The 23,213-nt window shown below is 46.8% G+C and overlaps 1 protein-coding gene across 4 annotated transcripts in view; it reads left to right on the forward strand.

Moving 5' to 3' along the window:
* Positions 1-595: 595 nt before the first annotated feature.
* The window catches only part of RABGGTA (Rab geranylgeranyltransferase subunit alpha), a 228,651-nt gene continuing 206,033 nt past the window's right edge, over positions 596-23,213 (forward strand). Inside the window, exons 1-12 of one of the 4 annotated variants that reach the window (XM_075569034.1) lie at positions 596-699; positions 4,551-4,687; positions 5,193-5,221; positions 9,119-9,229; positions 11,382-11,506; positions 14,009-14,196; positions 14,718-14,915; positions 15,676-15,759; positions 15,842-15,924; positions 21,193-21,291; positions 21,507-21,612; positions 22,310-22,361. In XM_075569034.1, coding sequence (XP_075425149.1) covers positions 5,219-5,221; positions 9,119-9,229; positions 11,382-11,506; positions 14,009-14,196; positions 14,718-14,915; positions 15,676-15,759; positions 15,842-15,924; positions 21,193-21,291; positions 21,507-21,612; positions 22,310-22,361 — 1,049 coding nt within the window. In that variant the 5' untranslated portion in view covers positions 596-699; positions 4,551-4,687; positions 5,193-5,218. Of the gene's footprint in view, positions 700-4,500; positions 4,688-5,192; positions 5,222-9,118; positions 9,230-11,381; positions 11,507-14,008; positions 14,197-14,717; positions 14,916-15,675; positions 15,760-15,841; positions 15,925-21,192; positions 21,292-21,506; positions 21,613-22,309; positions 22,362-23,213 lie in introns of those variants that run through there. The other 3 variants (XM_075569032.1, XM_075569033.1, XM_075569035.1) reach the window with 3 other exon arrangements.

Consider the following 23,213-nt stretch of genomic DNA (forward strand, 5'->3'; position numbering starts at 1 on the left):
GTTATAATATAGTATCAGTGTGTTATAGTATCAGTGTGTTATAATATAGTATCAGTGTGTTATAGTATCAGTGTGTTATAATATAGTATCAGTGTGTTATAGTATCAGTGTGTTATAATATAGTATCAGTGTGTTATAGTATCAGTGTGTTATAATATAGTATCAGTGTGTTATAGTATCAGTGTGTTATACTGTCTCAGTGTGTTATAGTGTCAGTGTGTTATAGTATTATACTATTATAGTATCAGTGTGTTATAATATAGTATCAGTGTGTTATAGTATCAGTGTGTTATAATATAGTATCAGTGTGTTATAGTATCAGTGTGTTATACTGTCACAGTGTGTTATAGTGTCAGTGTGTTATAGTATTATACTATTATAGTATCAGTGTATTATACTGTCACAGTGTGTTATACTGTCTCAGTGTGTTATAGTGTCAGTGTGTTATAGTATTATACTATTATAGTATCAGTGTGTTATACTTTCTCAGTGTGTTATAGTGTCACATGAGAGCAGCGCTGCTATTGGTTGTGATGTTTGGTACATGAGAGCAGCTCTGCGATTGGTTGTTATTTTTGGTTTATGAGAGCAGCGCTGCGATTGGTTGGAGTCACACTAGCATGGACCATTGGGGGGAGGTTACTCAGTGGATTGTTCTATTTCAGGACCTGTCACCCGGAACTGCGGCGGAGACACAGGGTATAGTGTGCCTATATGCAGGGTGCTCCTATACACAGGGTGTGCTTATATGCAGGGTCCTCCTATACACAGGGTGTGCTTATATGCAGGGTCCTCCTATACACAGGGTGTGCTTATATGCAGGGTCCTCCTATACACAGGGTGTGCTTATATGCAGGGTCCTCCTATACACAGGGTGTGCTTATATGCAGGGTGCTCCTATACACAGGGTGTGATTATATGCATGGTCCTCCTATACACAGGGTGTGCTTATATGCAGGGTCCTCCTATACACAGGGTGTGTTTATATGCAGGGTCCTCCTATACACAGGGTGTGCTTATATGCAGGGTGCTCCTATACACAGGGTGTGATTATATGCATGGTCCTCCTATATAAACAGGGTGTGCTTATGCAGGGTGCTCCTATACACAGGGTATAGTGTTCCTATACACAGGGTGTGCTTATATGCATGGTGCTCCTATACACAGGGTGTGCTTATATGCATGGTGCTCCTATACACAGGGTATAGTGTTCCTATATACAGGGGGTGTTTATATACAGAGTGTGTTCCTATACACCGGGTGTGCTTATAAGCAGACTGTTCCTATACACAGGGTATGGTGTTCTTATACACAGGGTGTGCTTATATGCAGGGTCCTCCTATATACACAGGGTATAGTGTTCCTATACACAAGGTGTGCTTATGCAGGGTGCTCCGATACACAGGGTATAGTGTTTCTATACACAGGGTGTGCTTGTATGCATGGTGCTCCTATACATAGGGTATAGTGTTCCTATATACAGGATGTGCTTATATGCAGGGTCCTCCTATACACAGGGTATAGTGTTCATATATACAGGGGGTGTTTATATACAGAGTGTGTTCCTATACACCGGGTGTGCTTATAAGCAGGCTGTTCATATACACAGGGTATAGTGTTCTTATACACAGGGTGTGCTTATGCAGGGTGCTCCCATACACAGGGTGTCGTTATATGCAGGGTGCTCCTATATACAGGGTGTGCTTATGCAGTGTTCTCCTATACACAGGGTGTGCTTATATGCAGGGTCCTCCTATACACAGGGTAAAGTGTTCCTTTACACAGGGTAAAGTGCTCCTATATACAGGGTGCTCCTATATACAGGGTGCTCCTATATGCAGGGTGTGCTTATATGCAGGGTGCTCCTATATACAGGATGTGCTTATATGCTGGGTCCTATACACAGGGTAGAGTGCTCCTATATACATAGTGTGCTTATATGCATGGAACTCCTATACACAGGGTGTGCTTTTATGCAGGGTGCTCCTATACACAGGGTATAGTGTTCCTATACACAGGGTAGAGTGCTCCTATATACATAGTGTGCTTATATGCATGGGACTCCTATACACAGGGTGTGCTTTTATGCAGGGTGCTCCTATACACAGGGTATAGTGTTCCTATACACAGGGTGTGCTTATATGCATGGTGCTCCTATACACAGGATGTGCTTATATGCAGGGTCCTCCTATACACAGGGTATAGTGTTCCTATACACCGGGTGTGCTTATAAGCAGGCTGTTCCTATACACAGGGTATAGTGTTCTTATACACAGGGTGTGCTTATATGCAGAGTCCTCCTATATACACAGGGTATAGTGTGCCTATACAGTACACAGTGTCTGCTTATGCAGGGTGCTCCTATACACTGGGTATAGTACTCCTATACACAGGGTGCTCCTACATGCAGGGTGAGATTATATGAAGGGTGCTCTCCTATACAGGTTGTGCTTATATGCTGGGGGGCTCCTATACACAGGGTGTGCTTATATGCTGGGTCCAATACACAGGGTAGAGTGCTCCTATATACAGGGTACTCCTATATACATAGTGTGCTTATATGCATGGGGCTCCTATACACAGGGTGTGCTTATAAGCAGGGTGTTCCTATACACAGGGTATAGTGTTCCTTTTTATATAGGGTGTGCTTGTATGCAGTGTGTTCCTATACACCAGGTGTGCTTATCTACAGGGTGTTCCTATATTCAGGACGCTCCTATACAGAGTGTATAGTGTTCCTATACACGGGGTGCTTATATGCAGGGTGCTCCTATACACAGGGTATAGTGTTCCTATACACAGGGTGTGCTTATATACAGTGTGTTCTTATACACTGGGTGTGCCTATTTATTGTGTGTATAAATCTATATCAAATGGAAATATAACTGTACGCTCATTTGCATGTCTTAGACAGGACTGCAACCCTGCCTTTCACCATTATCACCCAGCACACAGCACTTCCACTGCAGCAAGGGATTCTGGGAAGTGACATGCAAATGAGCACACAATGCCACCTTTTTGCTTCAAAACCACATGACATGGTCCCCTATAAGCTTGCTGCGTTGCACAGCTTTTGAGCGCAGCCTGGGTTAAGATGCATAGCCAGTAAACCTACGTTTCGACCTTAATGGGTCTCATCAGTGTGGGGTTGGTTATACTGGCTTTGTAAAAACAATAGTGTGTCTGTGTGTGTGTGTGTGTGTGTGTGTGTGTGTATGTATATATGTATGTATATGTGTGTATATGTGTGTGTATATATATATATATATACATATATATATATATATATATATATATGTATATATACATATATATATATATATATATATATATATATATATATATATATATATATATATATATATATTATATATACTACACAATCTTTTCTTTTTGCAATATTTCTGGCCCACCACCATTTTAATTTATTTCCCCTTATACAATGTATATGCAGGGCTGTCTTAATATCACCTATACATACAACGTATCTATGTGCCGACCTTTATACACCCCACCCCCACCATGCAGCTTGCATACGTGACTTTCTTTATATATCCCCCACAATACATGCAGTGTATACGTGGCTGATTTGATACCCCCTATACGGTTTATATATACGTGACTGCCTTTATACACCCCCACAATACATGCAGCGGGTATAGGTGGCTATATGTATGTATGTATGTATGTATGTATGTATGTATGTATGTATGTATGTGTGTGTGATACGATACCGTTTGAGCGAATATCAGAGGCAGCACTCCACGAAGTTGTCAAAAAAGTTTTGTGTTTAGTGAGACATAATAACCAGCGTTTCGGTCCTCCACACGGAACCTTTCTCAAGGTGATGTACATCTTGAGAAAGGTCCCGTGTGGAGGACCGAAACGTTGGTTATTATGTCTCACTAAATACAAAACTTTTTTGACAACTTCGTGGAGTGCTGCCTCTGATATTCGCTCAAACGGTATCGTATCACCTATTTGATTCATATAGGATTTGCACCCACCTTTATCTACCTGACGGAGTGCCTTGTTCTCATCTATTCACTATATATATATATATATATATATTTGTTTTTGCTGTTGTACCCTCAGTTTATACAAAGTATATTTCAATGACTGCCTTTGTTTCCCCCCATATATAGTGGATGTACACGTGACTAATTTTGTATTCCTGGATATATACAGTTTATATATGTGACTGCTTTTGCCCCCCCCCACATATACTGTGTATATCTATATATCTCTTTCTCTCTGCATTTGTACCCCCATATATAGTGTGTGTGTGTGTGTGTATTAGTTACTGCCTTTGTACTTCCCCATGTATTCAGTGTATGACATATAAGTGACTGCCTTTTGTAGCGTGTGTGTGCAAGTGTCATGTTCTCTTCCTTGTCTAAAGACTTTGCTGGAAAAGTTTATCATTGGCTACTGAATTTAGCGTGGAGCTGGTTTAATCTGCAGCCTGAGGCAATAATCACTTTCCACCTGGCTCATTAGCAGATTAAAAAAAAAACACAGTAGTGACTGCAGGGATCTCTCTGATCCAGGAAGCTGACTGCACCTGGACCGCTCAAGTGGGACCACGCTGCACAACAGTCAGACCCCCTGTGCCACTGTGGAGGATACCCGGGCCTTGGACTTTCCAACCCCCTATACCAACAGGAAGAAGTCGGGGGCCCAGAAGGTAAACCTTACCCCACACTGAACTCTCTGTTTTTATTGTTGGTAAGCAGCTTATCCCTCCCACTCATGGGGACTAAAGATCTGATGTTAGTTAGAGCTTGCTATGTTTTTCTTGTTTTCTCCCTTTTTTATATGCTGGGCAGAAGCAATATTTTATGTTAAAGCTTTGGGCAAAATAAAAGCCTACATTTGTTTTCCAAAAGCAGTCTGCTGTTTTCACCTCTGCACATGTCCTACATCCCCCGTGTATGTAGTAGTGACTGCCTTTTATTCCCCACATATATACAGTGTATATCTGTGACTGGTTTTGTACCCCCCCCCCCCCTCCTCCATGTATAGTGTGTATATGTCTGCCTTTCTACCGCCCCATATAGACAGTGTGTGTGTGTGTGTATATGTGACTGCTTTTATCTTGTCTGTGGCCCCCCATTCATGTGCAGCGCGGAGTAATAATTATTTTGGTCAAGACAGGTTATGTTACATATCTCTGAATTACTCTCTTCCAGGTGCTGCTGGGAGATCCTGTTTTACCATGGTATATTCCAGAGCAGCCTACAGTACATCTGTGTTTGTCTGATAATAAACTGTGTGTGTGTGTGTGTGTGTGTGTGTGTCATATTTCTGCATGACTGAATGTGCCTCTCTGGCACACATACAGTACGTGCGCACACACACTATATATTCCTGAGGTGTGGTGTGTTATACTGCATATACACGTACGGACATATACACACACTCATACATATACACGTACGGACATATACACACACTCATACATATATCTCTCACACACACGTAAAAGTATAAAGAAAATGTTTGTAGGGAATATGCTATAAATCACCAAATGTCAATGAGATTGAGAAAGCTAAAATACTTTTGCAAATAAGAAGGCATCAAAATAACGTCATGTTTGCATAATGGGTGATTTTTAATTATCCAGACATAGACTGGGGCAATGAGATTAGCATTACAACAAAAGGAAACAGGTTTTTGGGGGTTCTTAAAGACAATTATATGACCCAAATTATTGAGGAAGCAACCAGGAGAGGGGCAATACTGGATTTGGTAATATCAAACAATGTAGAAGTAATACCCAAATGTTCCCAGACTTGCATATTTGCTAACAGTGACATGGTCCAATTTGAAATAAATTATCAAAAAACAGATTACTTGGGTTCAACAAAAACCTTCAACTTTAGAAAAGCAGATTTTAATAAACTGATGAATAATAAGGAATACATTGGGATGATGTTTTTTGCAGGGAAAATGTGGAAGATAAATGGTCAGTCTTTAAAACATTGTTAGAAAAGCACACTCATCAGTGTTTACTCTTATTTAATAAATATAAAAGAAACAGGCCTAAACTAAAGTGGCCAAATAAACAGATTGGGGAGGAAATGGATAAGAGGAGGCGGGTGTTTAGATTCTTGAAGTCAGAAGGGACGGAGACATCGTATCAGAATTATAAGGAATGTAACAAAATTGCAAAAGGGCAATCAAATTAGCAAAAATGGATAATGAAAAAAAGGATTGCAATAGAAAGTAAGATCAACCCTAAAAAGTTCTTTAAGTACCTTCATAACAAAAAAATTAGAAAAGAAAATATAGGGCCCTTTCAGTGTGAGATGTGTAGGCAGATTGGTGATAAGGAAAAAGCAGAGGTATTAAGGGACATTCTTTGCCTCTGTGTTTACCAGAGAAGAATCAATTTCAATAGTAGTGCCGCAGGAGGAAGCCAAAAAATCTATATTAATGAACAATTGGTCAACTGAGGAAGAAGTTAATCGGCAGTTTGATAAAAATTAAAGTAAATAAGGCACCTGGCCCCGATGGCATACATCCAAGAGTTCTCAAGGAGTTAAGTTCAGTAATAGCCAAATCGTTTAATATTCAAGGACTCAATTTCCACAGACTCAGTACCACAAGATTGGCCTAAAGCAGATGTGGTGCCTACTGTAGTGCCGACGAGTATTCTAAAACAAATCTGGGGCAATCACCAACAAGACCCAGGTACATGCTGGGTACATGCTGCAACATTCCAGTGACATTTCTGCAGACTAATGGCCAATCGGATTAACAGCGGGGGTCCCTGGCAGTCCCATTCAAACTGAATGGGACTGCCAGGGACCCATGCTGTGTTAATCCGATGGGCCATTAGTCTGCAGAAATGTCACTGAAATGTTGCAGCTTGTACCCAGCATGTACCTGGGTCTTTTTTGTGATAGCCCCAGATTTTCCAAGGCAAGTTTTAGAATACTCGTCGGCGCACCTGTATATTTATAAAGGGAGATAGATCACAGATATGGAATTACAGACCTGTTGGCCTGACATCAATAGTGGGGAAGCTACTTGAAGTTTTAATATGGGATAATATTCAGGAATACCTAATGGAAAACAAAATTATTTGTAATAGTCAGCATGGATTTATGAAGGATATATCATGCCAAACTAACCTTATTAGTTTTTTTGAGTAGGTAAGTAGGAATTTAGACCAGGGTAAGGCTAAGGCCCCCGCTCCCTCAGTCAGCGCGCCCGCACTGCAGACAGGCGGCGCGCTGACAGGCACAGACCGCGATATGCGGTCTGTAGGGAGCCGGGAGGGGGGCATGGTTTGAGCGCGAGGGAAACGCTACTCCCCCCCACCCCCCCTCCCTCCACGGGCTCGGTCTCCCGGACTGCAGGAGGGAGCTGCTGCGGGCTGCTGGAAGGTAAGCAGCTCCCGCTCCCTCCCCCTTCCCTCACAAATGCCCTCCTCACACACGCTGATACACACACACACACACCACCCCCTACCTTGTGTAGGAAGCTGTCTGACAGCTCCCGCCCCCGCCGCTGATAGGCTCATCAGCGCACCACGTGACGCGTCACCGCTCGGGATCACAATTTTCTTGCATCCCCTGGAGTGAGCCGTGCAGCGCGGGGGGACTGGGACCTGCTCAGAAGGATTCCCCTGCTGGTGGGGAACGCTCACGCGGCCGCCCGCGCCGCCGGGCGCAGCGGGTCCCAGCCCTAATGCAGTTGATGTGGTCTACTTAGATTTTGTAAAGGTTTTTGATACTGTCCCACACACGAAGTTAGTGTACAAAATAAAGCAAATTGCAGTCAGTAAAAATATTTGCACCTGGATTGAAAACTGGTTGAAGGATAGACAACAGGGTTGTCATAAATTGAACTTTTTCAGGTTGGGCTAAAGTGAGTGGAGTACTTCAGGGATCAGTACTGGGACTTCTGCTTTTTAACTTGTTTAAGAATTACCTTGGAGTTGGCATAGAGAGCAAAGTCTCCATCTTTGCTGATGACACTAAATTGTGTAAGGTAATAGAATCAGAGCAGGATGTAATTTTTCTCCAAAAGGACTTGGAGAGACTGGAAACTTGGGCAGGTAAATAGCAGATGAGGTTTAATACAGATAAATGTAAGGTTATGAATTTGTGAAACAAAAATAAACAGGCAATTTACAAATTAAATGGGGATTCATTAGGGGACTCCTTGATGGTGAAGGATTTAGGAGTGCTTGTACACAGCAGTTCTAGCAATAGTGCCCAAAGTCATGCAGTAGCTGCAAAGGCAAACGATCTTATCTTGCATTAAACGGGCAATGGAGGAAAGGGAAGTAAACATAATTATGCCCCTTTATAAAGCATTAGTAAGACCACACATTGAATATGGAGTACAATTTTGGGCGCCACTCCTTAGAAAATACATTATGGAACTAGAGCGTGCAGAGAAGAGCCACCAAATTAATTAATGGGATGGATAATCTGATTTATGAGGAGAGGCTAGCTAAATTAGATTTGTTTACATTAGAAAAGAGGCGTTTAAGAGGGGATATGAGAACTATATACAAATATATTCGGGGACAATACAAGGAGCTTTCAAATGAACTATTCATCAAAAGGGCAATACAAAGGACTTAGGGCATCCCTTTAGGTTGGAGGAAAGGAGATTTCACCAGCAACAAAGGAAAGGGTTCTTTATAGTAAGGGCAGTTACAATGGAATTCATTACCCATGGAGACTGTGATGGCAGATACAATAGATTTGTTCAAAAAAAGGTTGGATGTCTTTTTAGGAAGGAAAGGTATACAGGAATATACCAAATTAGTAAACATGGGAAGAATGTTGATCCAGGGAGTGATTTGATTGCCAATTATTAGAGTCAGGAGGGAATTTATTTTTCCCCTTATGAGATATCATTTAATTATATTTCACTGGGTTTTTCTGTTTGCCTTCCTCTGGATCAATGACTAAGTACGGATATAGGATAAGGTAACTGTCGTCTAAATTTAGCATAGGTTGAACTTGATGGACGTATGACTTTTTTTCAACCTCATCTATTATGTAACATATATATATATACATACATACACACGTGTGCTTGACTTTCTGTGTCAGTGTGCGGGACAAGCAGTGACTCTGATTTCAATGTTCAGCATGGTCGGATAAAAGTGAAGACGTCATGGGAGCAGCAGGAGGTGAAGCGCAAGGAGAGAGAAGGGAAGCTGCAGCTCTATGTGAGCGCCACCCAGGCTGCCCTACACAAGGTGCGCACACTTCAGGGGGGAATTATCTGCCTTCTCTCCTCCCGTCCCCTTTTCTCCCGCTTCTCCCCCATCCCATTCTCTCGTTTCTCCCTATCTCCTCCCCCATCCTCTTCTCTCCGTCTCTCCCATTTTCTTCTCCCCTGCTCCCTTCTCCCGTCTCTCCCCCATCCACTTCTCTTCTCCCCGTCCCCTTCTCTCTTGTCCCTCCCCTGTCCCCTTGTCTTCTCCCCCATCCTCATCTCTCCCGTCCTCTTCTCTCCCGGCTCTCCCTGTCCCCCTCCCTTCTCCCCATCTCTCCTTCGTCCCCTTCTCTTCTCCCCCGTCCCCTTCTCTGCCGTCTCTTCCCCGTCTTCTTCTCTTAACCCCCATCCCCTTCTCTTCCGTCTCTCCTCCATCCCCTTCTCTACTCAGCAGTTCCCTTCTCTCCCATCTCCTCTTTTCCCCTGTTCCCGTCTCTCCCCCGTCCCCTTCTCTTCTCCCCATCCTCTTCTCTCCCCGTCCCTGTTCTCTTCTGTACTCTTCTCCCTCGTCCCCTTGTCTCCCGTCTCCCCCATCATCTTCTCCCCGTCTCTCCCCCCGTACCCTTCTGTCCCGTCCCCTTCTCTTCTCTCCCCATCCTCTTCTCTCCTGTCTCTCCCCCGTCTCCTTCTCTTCTCTCTGCCCCCTTCTCTGCTGTCTCTTCCCTATTGCTTCTTCTCCCCTGTCTCCTCTTCCCTGTCGCCTTCTCCTTCGTCCCCTTTTTTCCCTTCTCTCCCCCGTCCCCTTCTCTTCTCCCCCGTCTCCTTCTCTACCGTCTCTTCCCCATTGCCTCTTCTCCCCCGTCCCCTTCTCTTCTTGCCCGTCGCCTTCTCTTCTATCTCTCCATCCCCTTCTCTTCTCCCCAGTTCCCTTCTCTCCTGTCTCCTCTTCTCCCCCATTCCTGTTACTCCCCCGTCTTCTTCTTCCTCGTCTACCCCGTCCCCTTTTCCCCGTCCTCTCCCATTTCTCCCCTGTCATCTTCTCTCTGGCTCTCTCCTGTCATCTTGTCCCCTTCTTTTCTCCCCCGGCACCTTCTCTTCCGTCTCTCCTCCACCCCCTTCTCTTCTCCCCAGTTCCGTTCCCTCCCGTCTCCTCTTCTCCCCCATTCCCGCCTCTCCCTGTCCCTTTCTTCCCATCCTCTTCTCTCCCCCTTCCCTTTCTCCCCGTCCTCTTCTCTCCCGTCTCTCCCCTGTCATCTTTTCCCCTGTACCCTTCTCTCTCATCTCTCCCCATACCCGTCTCTCCCCGTTCTCTTCTGTCACTTTTCCCCCATCCTCTTCTCTCCCGTCTCTCCCCCGCCCCTTCTCTTCTCTCCTTGTCCCCTTCTCTTCTCTCCCCTTCCCCCTCTCTCCCCATCCCCTTCTCTCCCTCGTCCCCTTCTCTCCCCTGTCCCCTTCTCTTATGTTTCTCCGGTCCTCTCCTCTCAACCGTCTTCTCCCCCGTCCCCTTCTCTTCTCCCCCGTCCCCTTCTCTTCTCCCCCGTCCCCTTCTCTTCTCCCCCATCCCCTTCTCTTCTCCCCGCCCCTTCTCCCCCTTCTCTAATCCCTTGTCCCCTTATCTTCTTCCCCGTCATCTCCCCGTCCCCTTCTCTCAACTCCTCTTCTCTCCCATCTCTCCCCGTCCCCTTCTCCCTGTCCCCTTCTCCCCCGTCCCCTTCTCCCCGTCCCCTTCTCCCCCATCCCCGTCTCTTCTGCCCCGTCTTCTTCCCTCCCGTCTCTCCCCGTCCCCTTCTCTTCTTCCCCGTCCTCTTGTCCCCCTTCCCGTCTCTCCCTCGTCCCCTTCTCTTCTTCCCCGTCGTCTCTCCCCCCTGTCTTCTTCCCTGTCCCCTGCTCTCCCCGTCCTCTTCCCATCTCACCCTTTTCCTCAATTTTCTGTTCTTGTCCCTTCACTCTCCTCTCTCCCCCTCCTCTCTCTTGTCTGTCCATCCCCTCCTCTCTTGTCCATCCCCTCTCCTCTCTCTCGTCCCCCCCAGCAGGAAGTTTGGCAACTAGATAGAGAAGCTCTGGGACTAACCTCTCTCTCGTCTCTTCCCCTCCCTCCTAGCGTGAGGTTGTGCACCTGGATAGAGAATCTCTGGGAATAACCTTTCGCTCTCTTGTTTCCCCCCCCCCCCCATCTCTCTCGTCCCCCCCAGCGGGAGGTTGGGCAGCTGGATAGAGAAGCTCTGGGAATAACCTCTCAGATATTGGCATTAAACCCGGACTTTGCTACTCTGTGGAACCTGCGACGGGAAATATTCCTGCAGCTTCGTACCAGCAGGTAATGAGGTGGGAAAAAGCCATATAGCAATAGATATACTGTAGATATTTTGATCCCAAATAAACAAGTGAAACCTTTAGCCAGTCCATTAAGGAAGTTAATTCCTTTCTGACTTCTCCAGTAGTGGCTATTCGACGAAGGAACATATATCCCTGTATACCTTTCCTTTCTTCCTCTATATGTATCAGTTGTAAGTCCCCTGTGTCACTTACAGGAGCAAAGGAACGTGTTCTGTACAGTATCAGTAGTAAGTCCCCTGTGTCACTTACAGGAGCAAAGGAACGTGTTCTGTACAGTATCAGTAGTAAGTCCCCTGTGTCACTTACTGTACAGAACACTTTCCTTTCTTCCTGTATTAGTAGTAAGTCCCCTGTGTCACTTACTGTACAGGACACTTTCCTTTCTTCCTGTATTGGTAGTATGTCCCTCGTGTCACTTACTGTACAGGACAATTTCCTTTCTTCCTGTATTGGTAGTACAGTATGTCACTTACTGTACAGAACACTTTCCTTTCTTCCTGTATTAGTAGTATGTCACTTACTGTACAGAACATTTTCCTTTCTTCCTGTATTAGTAGTATGTCACTTACTGTACAGAACACTTTCCTTTCTTCCTGTATTGGTAGTAAGTCACTTACTGTACAGAACACTTTCCTTTCTTCCTGTATTGGTAGTAAGTCACTTACTGTACAGAACACTTTCCTTTCTTCCTGTATTAGTAGTATGTCACTTACTGTACAGAACATTTTCCTTTCTTCCTGTATTGGTAGTAAGTCACTTACTGTACAGAACACTTTCCTTTCTCCCTGTATTAGTAGTAAGTCACTTACTGTACAGAACACTTTCCTTTCTTCCTGTATTAGTAGTAAGTCACTTACTGTACAGGACACTTTCCTTTCTTCCTGTATTAGTAATAAGTCACTTACTGTACAGAACACTTTCCTTTCTTCCTGTATTAGTAGTAAGTCACTTACTGTACAGAACACTTTCCTTTCTTCCTGTATTAGTAGTAAGTCACTTACTGTACAGAACACTTTCCTTTCTTCCTGTATTAGTAGTAAGTCACTTAGTGTACAGAACACTTTCCTTTCTTCCTGTATTAGTAGTAAGTCACTTACTGTACAGAACACTTTCCTTTCTTCCTGTATTAGTAGTAAGTCACTTACTGTACAGAACACTTTCCTTTCTTCCTGTATTAGTAGTAAGTCACTTACTGTACAGAACACTTTCCTTTCTTCCTGTATTAGTAGTAAGTCCCTCGTGTCACTTACTGTACAGAACACTTTCCTTTCTTCCTGTATTAGTAGTATGTCACTTACTGTACAGAACATTTTCCTTTCTTCCTGTATTAGTAGTATGTCACTTACTGTACAGAACACTTTCCTTTCTTCCTGTATTGGTAGTAAGTCACTTACTGTACAGAACACTTTCCTTTCTTCCTGTATTGGTAGTAAGTCACTTACTGTACAGAACACTTTCCTTTCTTCCTGTATTAGTAGTATGTCACTTACTGTACAGAACATTTTCCTTTCTTCCTGTATTGGTAGTAAGTCACTTACTGTACAGAACACTTTCCTTTCTCCCTGTATTAGTAGTAAGTCACTTACTGTACAGAACACTTTCCTTTCTTCCTGTATTAGTAGTAAGTCACTTACTGTACAGGACACTTTCCTTTCTTCCTGTATTAGTAATAAGTCACTTACTGTACAGAACACTTTCCTTTCTTCCTGTATTAGTAGTAAGTCACTTACTGTACAGAACACTTTCCTTTCTTCCTGTATTAGTAGTAAGTCACTTACTGTACAGAACACTTTCCTTTCTTCCTGTATTAGTAGTAAGTCACTTAGTGTACAGAACACTTTCCTTTCTTCCTGTATTAGTAGTAAGTCACTTACTGTACAGAACACTTTCCTTTCTTCCTGTATTAGTAGTAAGTCACTTACTGTACAGAACACTTTCCTTTCTTCCTGTATTAGTAGTAAGTCACTTACTGTACAGAACACTTTCCTTTCTTCCTGTATTAGTAGTAAGTCCCTCGTGTCACTTACTGTACAGAACACTTTCCTTTCTTCCTGTATTAGTAGTAAGTCACTTACTGTACAGAACACTTTCCTTTCTTCCTGTATTAGTAGTAAGTCCCTCCTTTCACTTAATGTACAGAACACTTTCCATTGTTCTGGTAACATCTCTCCAATCTCACGTGTTGTGTCCTGTCCCTGGGACGAATAGTTCCATCAGGAGCTCCTTGTACTGAGCTTGAATATTCCCTCCCAGAGGACGTGTTTTCTAATGGAAACAACCCTAATGAGTATGGCCTTTCCCCGGAAATCGGACCTCTTTAATTTTGGTGGCTCTTCTTTGAACAGGAAATTGTACACACGTGAAGCTATTTTCCTTTTGTTGCACAATGGCACGGCCGTGCTGAATGGCCAATTCTCCAGGGTTAGTGCAGCTGCTAAAAGTTCAATATAATGTAATGCTTGTGTATTTCTTTGTATTTGAGCTCAGAGGAGGAGATGTGCCCTCTCTATTCTGCGGAGCTCTCCTTTCTGGAGAGCTGTTTACGTGTGAACCCCAAGTCCTATGGGACCTGGTATCACCGCTGCTGGATGATGGAGCTGATTCCGGAGCCAAACTGGGCCCATGAGCTAGCACTCTGCAATCGCTTCCTGGAGAAAGATGAGCGCAACTGTAAGTAGGAGCAGGAGGTGGTTGGGGACAGTTCATGTGAGACACGAGGCACACACGGAATATAATGTCACTCATCCCTTTCCGTAGCACCTCTTGTGTGCTCAGCCTCCTGTGATTGAGGAAATAACCTCACACTGCCGACCCCATGTTACATCCTCTCTGTATTTACACACACACTATCAAATGTATATGTATGTATATTAGTACTGCTGGGATTAATAATGAATGGAGGTGATCTCTCCTCTCTTTCCCCCCCCTCCTATTTCCCTCCCCCCCCCCCCGCTTCTTCCCACCTCACGCTCTCTTTTCCCTCCCCCCACACGCTCTTCTCTTCTCGCCCCACCCCCTGCCCTCTCCTCTTCTCCTCCCCCCCTGTGCTCTCCTCTTCTTCCCCCCCACGCTCTTCTCCTCTTTCCACATCCCTCGCACTCTTCTCTTGTTTCCTACCCCCGCCCCCCCCCCCCCCACACCCCACGCTCTCCTCTTCTCTCCATGTTGCCTGGTTTGTACATCTGCTGCAGTTCACTGCTGGGATTACCGGAGACTTGTCACGCAGCGATCGCTAGTTCCGCTCACCGCGGAGCTTCAATTCACCGATAATCTCATCACCAAAAACTTCTCCAACTACTCGTCATGGCATTACCGCAGCAAACTCCTGCCATTAATCCACCCTGACCCACTGCGACAGGGCAGAGTGACCGAGCAGGCCCTGCTCACCGGTAAGAGGGAAGGAGAGTGGGACTGCGGGGGGACGGGGGGAGGGAAGTGGTGACTGACCCGCGTGCTGTTTTGTTGGTCTCCCACCCCGCAATCTCCCCCACCTCCGCTCCTCTCCCCCCCTCCGCTCTCCTCTTCCCACTCTCTTCTCCTCCCCCCGCTCTCTTCTCCTCCCCCCGCTCTCTTCTCCTCCCCCCGCTCTCTTCTCCTCCCCCCGCTCTCTTCTCCTCCCCCCGCTCTCTCCTCTTCTCCTCCCCCCGCTCTCTCCTCTTCTCCTCCCCCCCCGCTCTCCTCTTCTCCTCCCCCCCCAGCTCTCTCCTCTTCTCCTCCCCCCCAGCTCTCTCCTCTTCTCCTCCCCCCAGCTCTCTCCTCTTCTCCTCCCCCCCAGCTCTCTCCTCTTCTCCTCCCCCCCAGCTCTCTCCTCTTCTCCTCCCCCCCAGCTCTCTCCTCTTCTCCTCCCCCCCAGCTCTCTCCTCTTCTCCTCCCCCCCAGCTCTCTCCTCTTCTCCTCCCCCCCAGCTCTCTCCTCTTCTCCTCCCCCCCAGCTCTCTCCTCTTCTCCTCCCCCCAGCTCTCCTCTTCTTCTCCTCCCCCCTGCTCTCGCCTCTTCTCCTCCTCCTCCCCCCCTGCTCTCGCCTCTTCTCCTCTTCCCCCCCTGCTCTCGCCTCTTCTCCTCCCCCCCCCCCCCGCTCTCGCCTCTTCTCCACCCTCTCCCCCCCTCTCTCGTCATGTGACGACCTTGCCCTCTCATGTCTGTATTATAGAGATGGAACTTGTACAAAACGCTTTCTTCACTGACCCAAATGATCAGAGCGCCTGGTTTTACCATCGCTGGCTTCTGGGAAGAGGTGAGTGATGAGAGCAGTAGCCCCCTCCCCTCCCTCCTTCCCATTGCCTCTCCATGACTTTTCCTTCCCTCTCTCCTCCCAGCGGATCACCCCCTCTCCATTCGATGTCTCTTGGTCAGTGTGGATGGAGCATGGGTGGCAGTGGCTTTCTCTCAGCCTGTCATTGTGAGTATACTGTGCCAGTGAGGGGCCTTTCTCTCTGCTCTGGGAGCGACACAAAGTGTTTCCTCCCAGATCTGCATCATGCGCCTTTCACCCCCCACCCCCTGTGTGTGCCGTGTCATTACAGTATCATCCTCCAAGTTGTGCGATGTTGGAGGGAGAAGCAGATAGTGGAAGCATAGGAAGTAAACGTGATGTCGTGAGAAGCCTAGAGAGTGAACATGTATAGATGTAGCATCTTGTATGTATCTACTGGCCGTAGAGCATGTACTGGTGCACAGTGTGCAAAGCCCTGACCGTCCGCTGCACAGTGCATAGCAGTCGCTAATGGCCCATCATATTAACACAGCGGGGGTCCCTGCGTCTGAATGAGACTTGTGCTGTGTGGATCCTACCAGGCTTCACCTGTCTGTAAAAGACGCGCAGTCCCATTAATATGCTCCCATTGAGGGCATAGGTAACCACACTGGCCATCAATGAGTGTATTGGCGTTTGTATTGTATTTTAATGTTTATTGGGAGTAGAGTGAGTGGGTGAAGGGGGTTGTTGTCCCGGGGTGGGTGGTTAGGCCTCTCGGGTGAGTAGTGGGAGGGGTTATTACAAGGTAATTAAGGGGTTAACCCATCTCGCAACCTTCCCGGTAGGCCTAACCACCCACCCTGAGGCAACTACCCCTTTCACCCACCCCCCATAAACCTGGTACTCTGGCTTAACCCCTCCATTGCCTTAGCGGCTAGCCGCTAATGTAATGAAGCTCTGCTTTTATATTATTTTAATAACACCGTATAGAAGCAGGGGATCTCCGGAGCGGAACCGCATTCATTTCAGCCTTGGGGACCCCTTGCTTCCCGGGTTACAGGCCCTGGTATGGGGTGCCGGTATCTCTGCCATGTTTCATTTCTCCCGCATCACGTGACCGGGATATTTAAACAATGAAGAGAGATACCGGCATCTCTGTAACGCTTGCGCTGCCCACGAGCAAGACAGGACCCCGGTACTGAGTTGGGGAAGTATAGAACCACGCACCCACAGCAGCGGTAGCGTGCCTGGCAGGCGGATTGTCAACGTAGCCGGGTCTGGGTTGGAGAGAGTGTGTAGTCCTGATACTTGCCAAGGTCTTGGGATGGAGAGGTCAGAATTGTCAAAGTCCGTTAAGCCGTGGTCTGGGGTTGGAGAGGTCAGAATCGTAGAAATTCACACGTTTCGCCAGCTGCTTCATCCGGACGTGCGCGTCGGGGCTCTCTTGTTTGTGTGTGGTCCGGCTGTGTCCCAAGCTGTATCACTCTTCCACGCTGCGGATTCACTGCTGGCGCTCTGACTGTTCATGGGTCATGTATACCGTGGCGGCTGAATTCTCCTGAACCCTGTACCATATCTATAGCTGTGGATCTCTGGCATATACCCCCCTCCATGGACTTGTGCTTAGTATTATCTGCCTTAATTGTGGCTTTATTGTCATCTATCTTTAGTTTTGCTGCCCTACTGTGTGTGCTATGTCAATATGTACTGTCATTACAGTATGTTATGATTATGCATTGACATTTATGAACTTTGAGGGGTAGTACAACTATAGCTTTTGACCGGCTGGTCCAAGTTTTAGGAGACTGTTCCCTTGCCTCCACACTTGAGGGTTAGGTTATTCTGTTATCCCTCCTTTGAGGCTCACACTGTCCAGATCTTCTCTCCTCTCCCTGTCCACGTGGCAGTCATCTATCGCTCACGTTCCTCTACTCATTCCCCTTCTGCCTTTCTCACTTTGAATCCTGGTTCTCTTTCTTTCTCTCTTCAGACTCCCCTGTTCTTCTCCTTGGGGACTTCAATTGCCACATTGATGATCCCTCTCTCCCTTGGGCTTCCCACTTTCTCTCTCTAACCTCTTCTTTTTGCCTTCAACAGTGGACTGCAGCCAGCACCCACAAGGATGGCCACTACTTAGACCTGGTTTCACTAAAAACTTCTCTCTCTCTGATTTCTCCATTTCCCCTTTTCCTCTCTCTGACCATCACCTCATCCTCTCTATCTCGCTTCTCCCTTTCTCCTTCAACTCCATCTACCCCCCGGTTCTGCAGAAACCTGCGCTCTATTCACCTACCTGACTTTGAGTCCACTTTACGCTCCTCCCTCTCCTTTCCCAGCTCTGCTACAGACCCTGACAACCTGGTCAGGAACTACAACTCTGCCTTGTCCTCCTCTCTTGATCTACATGCCCCGCTTTCTCTCTGCCGTCCTCACCCTTCTAACCCCAGACCCTGGCTAAATTCCCACACGCGCATGCTGCGTTCCTCCACTCGCTCCTCTGAACGCCTCTGGAGGAAATCTCATACTCTCGCAGACTTCCTTCACTACAAATTTATGCTATCCTGTCTCAACTCTGCCCTCTCGCAAGCTAAACAAGCCTACTTTTCTTCACTAATCAACATGCACAAGTCTAGCCCACGCCGACTCTTCTCTGTCTTTGACGCTCTACTCAAACCACCCTCAGCTGCCTCTTCTTCCTCCATCTCCGCTCAGGACTTTGCTGACTATTTTAAGGAAAAGGTGGAATCCATACGTCAGAACATCCCCTCTGTTTCTTCCTCCCATCCTACACCTCTTCCTAACTCTCCTCCTGCCTTCCTTGACTCGTTTTCCACTGTCTCAGAGGAGGATGTGTCACTGTTGATCTCCTCTTCTCCCCCTACCAATTGCTCTCTTGACCCCATTCCCCCCATCTCCTAAAACCTCTTGGTCCCACTATAATCCCTACGCTCACACACATTTTTAACTCCTCCCTCTACTTTGGTACCTTTCCCTCCTCCTTCAAACATGCAACAGTTATACCATTACTCAAAAACAGCAAGCTTGACCCTACCTGTCCTTCTAACTATCGACCTGTCTCCCTCCTGCCTTTTGCCTCTAAACTCATTGAACGTCTTGTATTCTCTCGCTTGCTTCATTTCCTCAACACCTATTCTCTCCTAGACCCTCTACAATCAACCCTGCTCACTCCACGGAAACAGCCCTCACTAAAATAACTGATGACCTCCATGCTGCCAAAGACAGAGGTCATTACACTCTGCTCATATTACTCAACCTCTCTGCAGCATTTGCCCCCGTGGACCACCCTCTTCTCCTTCACATTCTCCATACTCTTGGTATTCGGAACAAAGCTCTGTCCTTGATCTCCTCTTACCTCTCCCATCGTACTTTCAGTGCCTCTTCTGCTAACACCACCTCCTCCTCTATTGGTCTCTCTGTGGGGGGTACCCCAGGGCTCTGTCCTTGGACCTCTTTTCTCTGTACACACTCTCTCTAGGTGACCTAATAACATCTCTTGGGTATAAATATCACCTCTTTGCTGACGACACACAAATTTACTTTTCAACACCCGACCTTACACCTGCTGTACAAACCAAAGTTTCTGAATGTCTCTCTGCTATATCATCCTGGATGGCCCTCCACCGCCTTAAATTCAACATGGCAAAAACAGAACTCCTCATACTTCCTCCCAAATCTGGCCCTACTACCTCCTTCCACATTACTGTTGGAAGTACGATCATTCACCCAGTAGCCCAAGCACGCTGCCTACAGGTCACACTCGACTCCTCTCTCACATTCTCCTCTCACATTCAAAACGTTTCTAAAACCTGTCGCTTTTTCCTCCGCAATATCACTAAGATATGCCCGTTCCTCTGTTGCTCGACTGCTAAAACTCTGACACAGGCCCTCATTCTCTCCTGTCTCGATAACTGTAACTCCTGCTGTCCGGCCTTCCCGCCTCTCACCTGTCTCCCCTACAATCTATCCTAAACGCTGCTGCCAGAATCACTCTGCTCTTTCCTAAATCTGTTTCCGCGTCTCCCCTCCTGAAAACCCTCTCCTGGCTTCCGATCAAATCCCGCATCTCACACTCCATTCTTCTCCTCAGTTTTAAAGCTTTACATTCTTCTGCCCCTCCTTACATCTCAGCCCTAATTTCTCGTTATGCACCATCCCGACTCTTGCGTTCTTCTCAAGGATGTCTTCTTTCTACCCCCTTTGTATCTAAAGCCCTTTCCCGCCTTAAACCTTTTTCACTGACTGCCCCGCACCTCTGGAATGCCCTTCCCCTCAGTACCCGACTAGCACCCTCTCTATCCACCTTTAAGACCCACCTTAAGACACACTAGCTTAAAGAAGCATATGAATAGCACTGTAGATAATACTGGAAACATGATACATAAAGCTTGGCCCCCTGCAGACGCACTTACCAGAACTCCCTCCTACTGTCTCAGTACGTTCCACCTACATATCAATTAGACTGTAAGCTCCTCGGGGCAGGGACTCCTCTTCCTTAATGTTACTTTTATGTCTGAAGCACTTATTCCCATGATCTGTTATTTATATTATCTGTTATTTATATGATTACCACATGTATTACTACTGTGAAGCGCTATGTACATTAATGGCGCTATATAAATAAAGACATACAATACAATACTGGGATTAGTAGCATGTGAATATATAGCTATTCTTAGCTTTTTGCTCAATTATCTTTTTCAGTGTTCAGTATTATAACAGTCTTGTGGACTTTGCGGACCTTTTTATTGTGTACTGTTTTATGTGATTAATACATTTTGATACTTTTTGTATGCTAGAGTGCTGTTTCTGGGATTCCTTTTTTTTTTCTTCTTCCGTTACCATATATTCATTATCCCCAGCACTGTCAGTAGTGTTGATTTTCTACACTTCATTAAACTGGCTTTAGCACTCTCTATTTCTCGTCTGTTGCAGGCTTTTTCTGTGATATATATATACAGTGTTCGACAAACCTATACATTTGCAAGCCCCGGGCGAGTGGATTTAACATCGTGGCGAGTGCCTATTGGCCCAAGCCGCACACGTTTGGTACTAGGTGGCGAGTAGATTTTTATCTATCTCCATCCTGTGGTTCACTAGTCGGGATACTGCATTTTAAACTAAAGACCTCTGCCAAGCTTATAATCTTCTTTATATTGCAACAATTTTCCAAACCCTGGGGAGTTGGCATGCTAACAGAGTTCAGTCTCTTCTTTTATTAATTTTGAAGGTTTGAGTCAGTGAGGAATGACGCTGGGACTGTTTATTATTATTATTATTATTATTATTATTATTATTATTATAACTGGATGTCACTTTGATCATGTGTGATAAGCAGAGGGTGATATTTGGGACGTACTAATGGAGAGAGAGAGTAAGCACACAAAGTGGTATTAGAAAGTATCTATAACCCACACATTTCCGTGGCCTGACCTTCCATTCCTCTCGTGTTAGGTGGAGGAGGAGGATGATCTCATGCTGTTTCGGGATGATTTGCCTCTTTTTGTTTCCTGGAAAACTCCGGATGGAAAACAGAAGCCAAGTTTGCTTTGGGTAATATTTCACCTCTTCTTCCCTCTCTCTGGCCCTCTGTCCGTCTCTCTCTCTCTGACCCTCTGTCCGTCTCTTTCTCTCTGGCCGATGCTGTTTAGCCCTCTGGCTGATACGCTCTCACTCTTTCTGGCTCTCTGTCTGTCTCTGTCTCTCTCTCTGGCCTCCTGTCCATCGCTCTTTGGCCCTCTGTTACTCTCCTCTCTAACTCTCCTCAGGTTTGTGCCCTTCCTCAGGGGTCAGTCAGTGACCTTTGCCCTCAGTGTAAATTCCAGGTTGTGTGGAAGGATGGAGCTGCTGAGAAGGAATGCTTCCTGTATAGAGGTGACATAGGGTTAATGTGACTGGGGGCGGCTACTCAATCTTTGGAGGGAAAAAATAATGGGGGGAAGAGTGCACTTTGGGACAACTAAGCAATGGGTTATTATTGGAGGGAGTTGGTTTAATTTCATAGGGGCACAGAGCTGGGAGGATGTGTGGGGGCCTCGTCTGAGTGTCCATATGAGGGGGAGGGTCATTGTATCATTATGGGGGGTGGTCAGTGGGTCATTGGGTCAGTATTGGGGGTCAGTATGGGGTGGTGGTGGGATAATATGGGGGGGTCGGTATGATTGTATGGGGTTGTTCGGTGGGTCATTATGGGGGAGGGTTGGTGGGTTAGTATGGGGGGGTCAGTGGGTCAATATGGGGGGGGGGGTCAGTGGTTCAGTATGGGGGGGAAGGGTTTGTGGGATAGTATGGGGGGTCGGTATGACAGTATGGGGAGGTCGGTGGGTCATTATGGGGGAGGGTTGGTGGGTTAGTATGGGATGGAGAGGTTCTGTGGGTTAGTATGGGGGGAAGGTCTGTAGGTTACTATAGGGGGTTGAGTTAGTATGAGGGCGGTGGTCAGCAGTTCAGTATGGTGGAGAGGTATGTTGTTTAGTATGGGGGGGGTTGTGAGTGGGAGTATGAGGGGTGGGGGTATGAGGGAGGCTGGTCAGCAGGTAAGTATGTTATTATTACCTGTTTCCTTTTGCAGGAAGACGGGAGACTTGGTGTCAAGATTCTGCTACAGAGGAGCAAATATTCAGGTGTTAATCTACTTCTTCTCTGACTGTGAGCGTGCCCGTGTCTCTCTGACTGTGAGCGTGCCCGTGTCTCTCTGACTGTGAGCGTGCCGTGTCTCTCTGACTGTGAGCGTGCCCGTGTCTCTCTTACTGTGAGCGTGCCCGTGTCTCTCTGACTGTGAGCGTGCCCGTGTCTCTGACTGTAAGCGTGCCCGTGTCTCTCTGACTGTGAGCGTGCCCGTGTCTCTCTGACTGTGAGCGTGCCCGTGTCTCTCTGACTGTGAGCGTGCCCGTGTCTCTCTGACTGTGAGCGTGCCTGTGTCTCTCTGACTGTGAGCGTGCCCGTGTCTCTCTGACTGTGAGCGTGCCCGTGTCTCTCTCTGACTGTGAGCGTGCCCGTGTCTCTCTCTCTGACTGTGAGCGTGCCTGTGTCTCTCTCTGACTGTGTGCGTGCCCGTGTCTCTCTCTGACTGTGAGCGTGCCCGTGTCTCTCTGACTGTGAGCGTGCCCGTGTCTCTCTGACTGTGAGCGTGCCCGTGTCTCTCTGACTGTGAGCGTGCCCGTGTCTCTCTCTGACTGTGAGCGTGCCCATGTCTCTCTCTGACTGTGAGCGTGCCCGTGTCTCTCTCTGACTGTGAGCGTGCCCGTGTCTCTCTCTGACTGTGAGCGTGCCCGTGTCTCTCTCTGACTGTGAGCGTGCCCGTGTCTCTCTGACTGTGAGCGTGCCCGTGTCTCTCTGACTGTGAGCGTGCCCGTTTCTCTCTGACTGTGAGCGTGCCGTGTCTCTCTGACTGTGAGCGTGCCCGTGTCTCTCTGACTGTGAGCGTGCCCGTGTCTCTCTGACTGTGAGCGTGCCCGTGTCTCTCTCTGACTGTG

The sequence above is a fragment of the Ascaphus truei genome, chromosome 13 (assembly GCF_040206685.1).
Source record: "Ascaphus truei isolate aAscTru1 chromosome 13, aAscTru1.hap1, whole genome shotgun sequence".
In the NCBI taxonomy this organism is placed as follows: domain Eukaryota; kingdom Metazoa; phylum Chordata; class Amphibia; order Anura; family Ascaphidae; genus Ascaphus; species Ascaphus truei.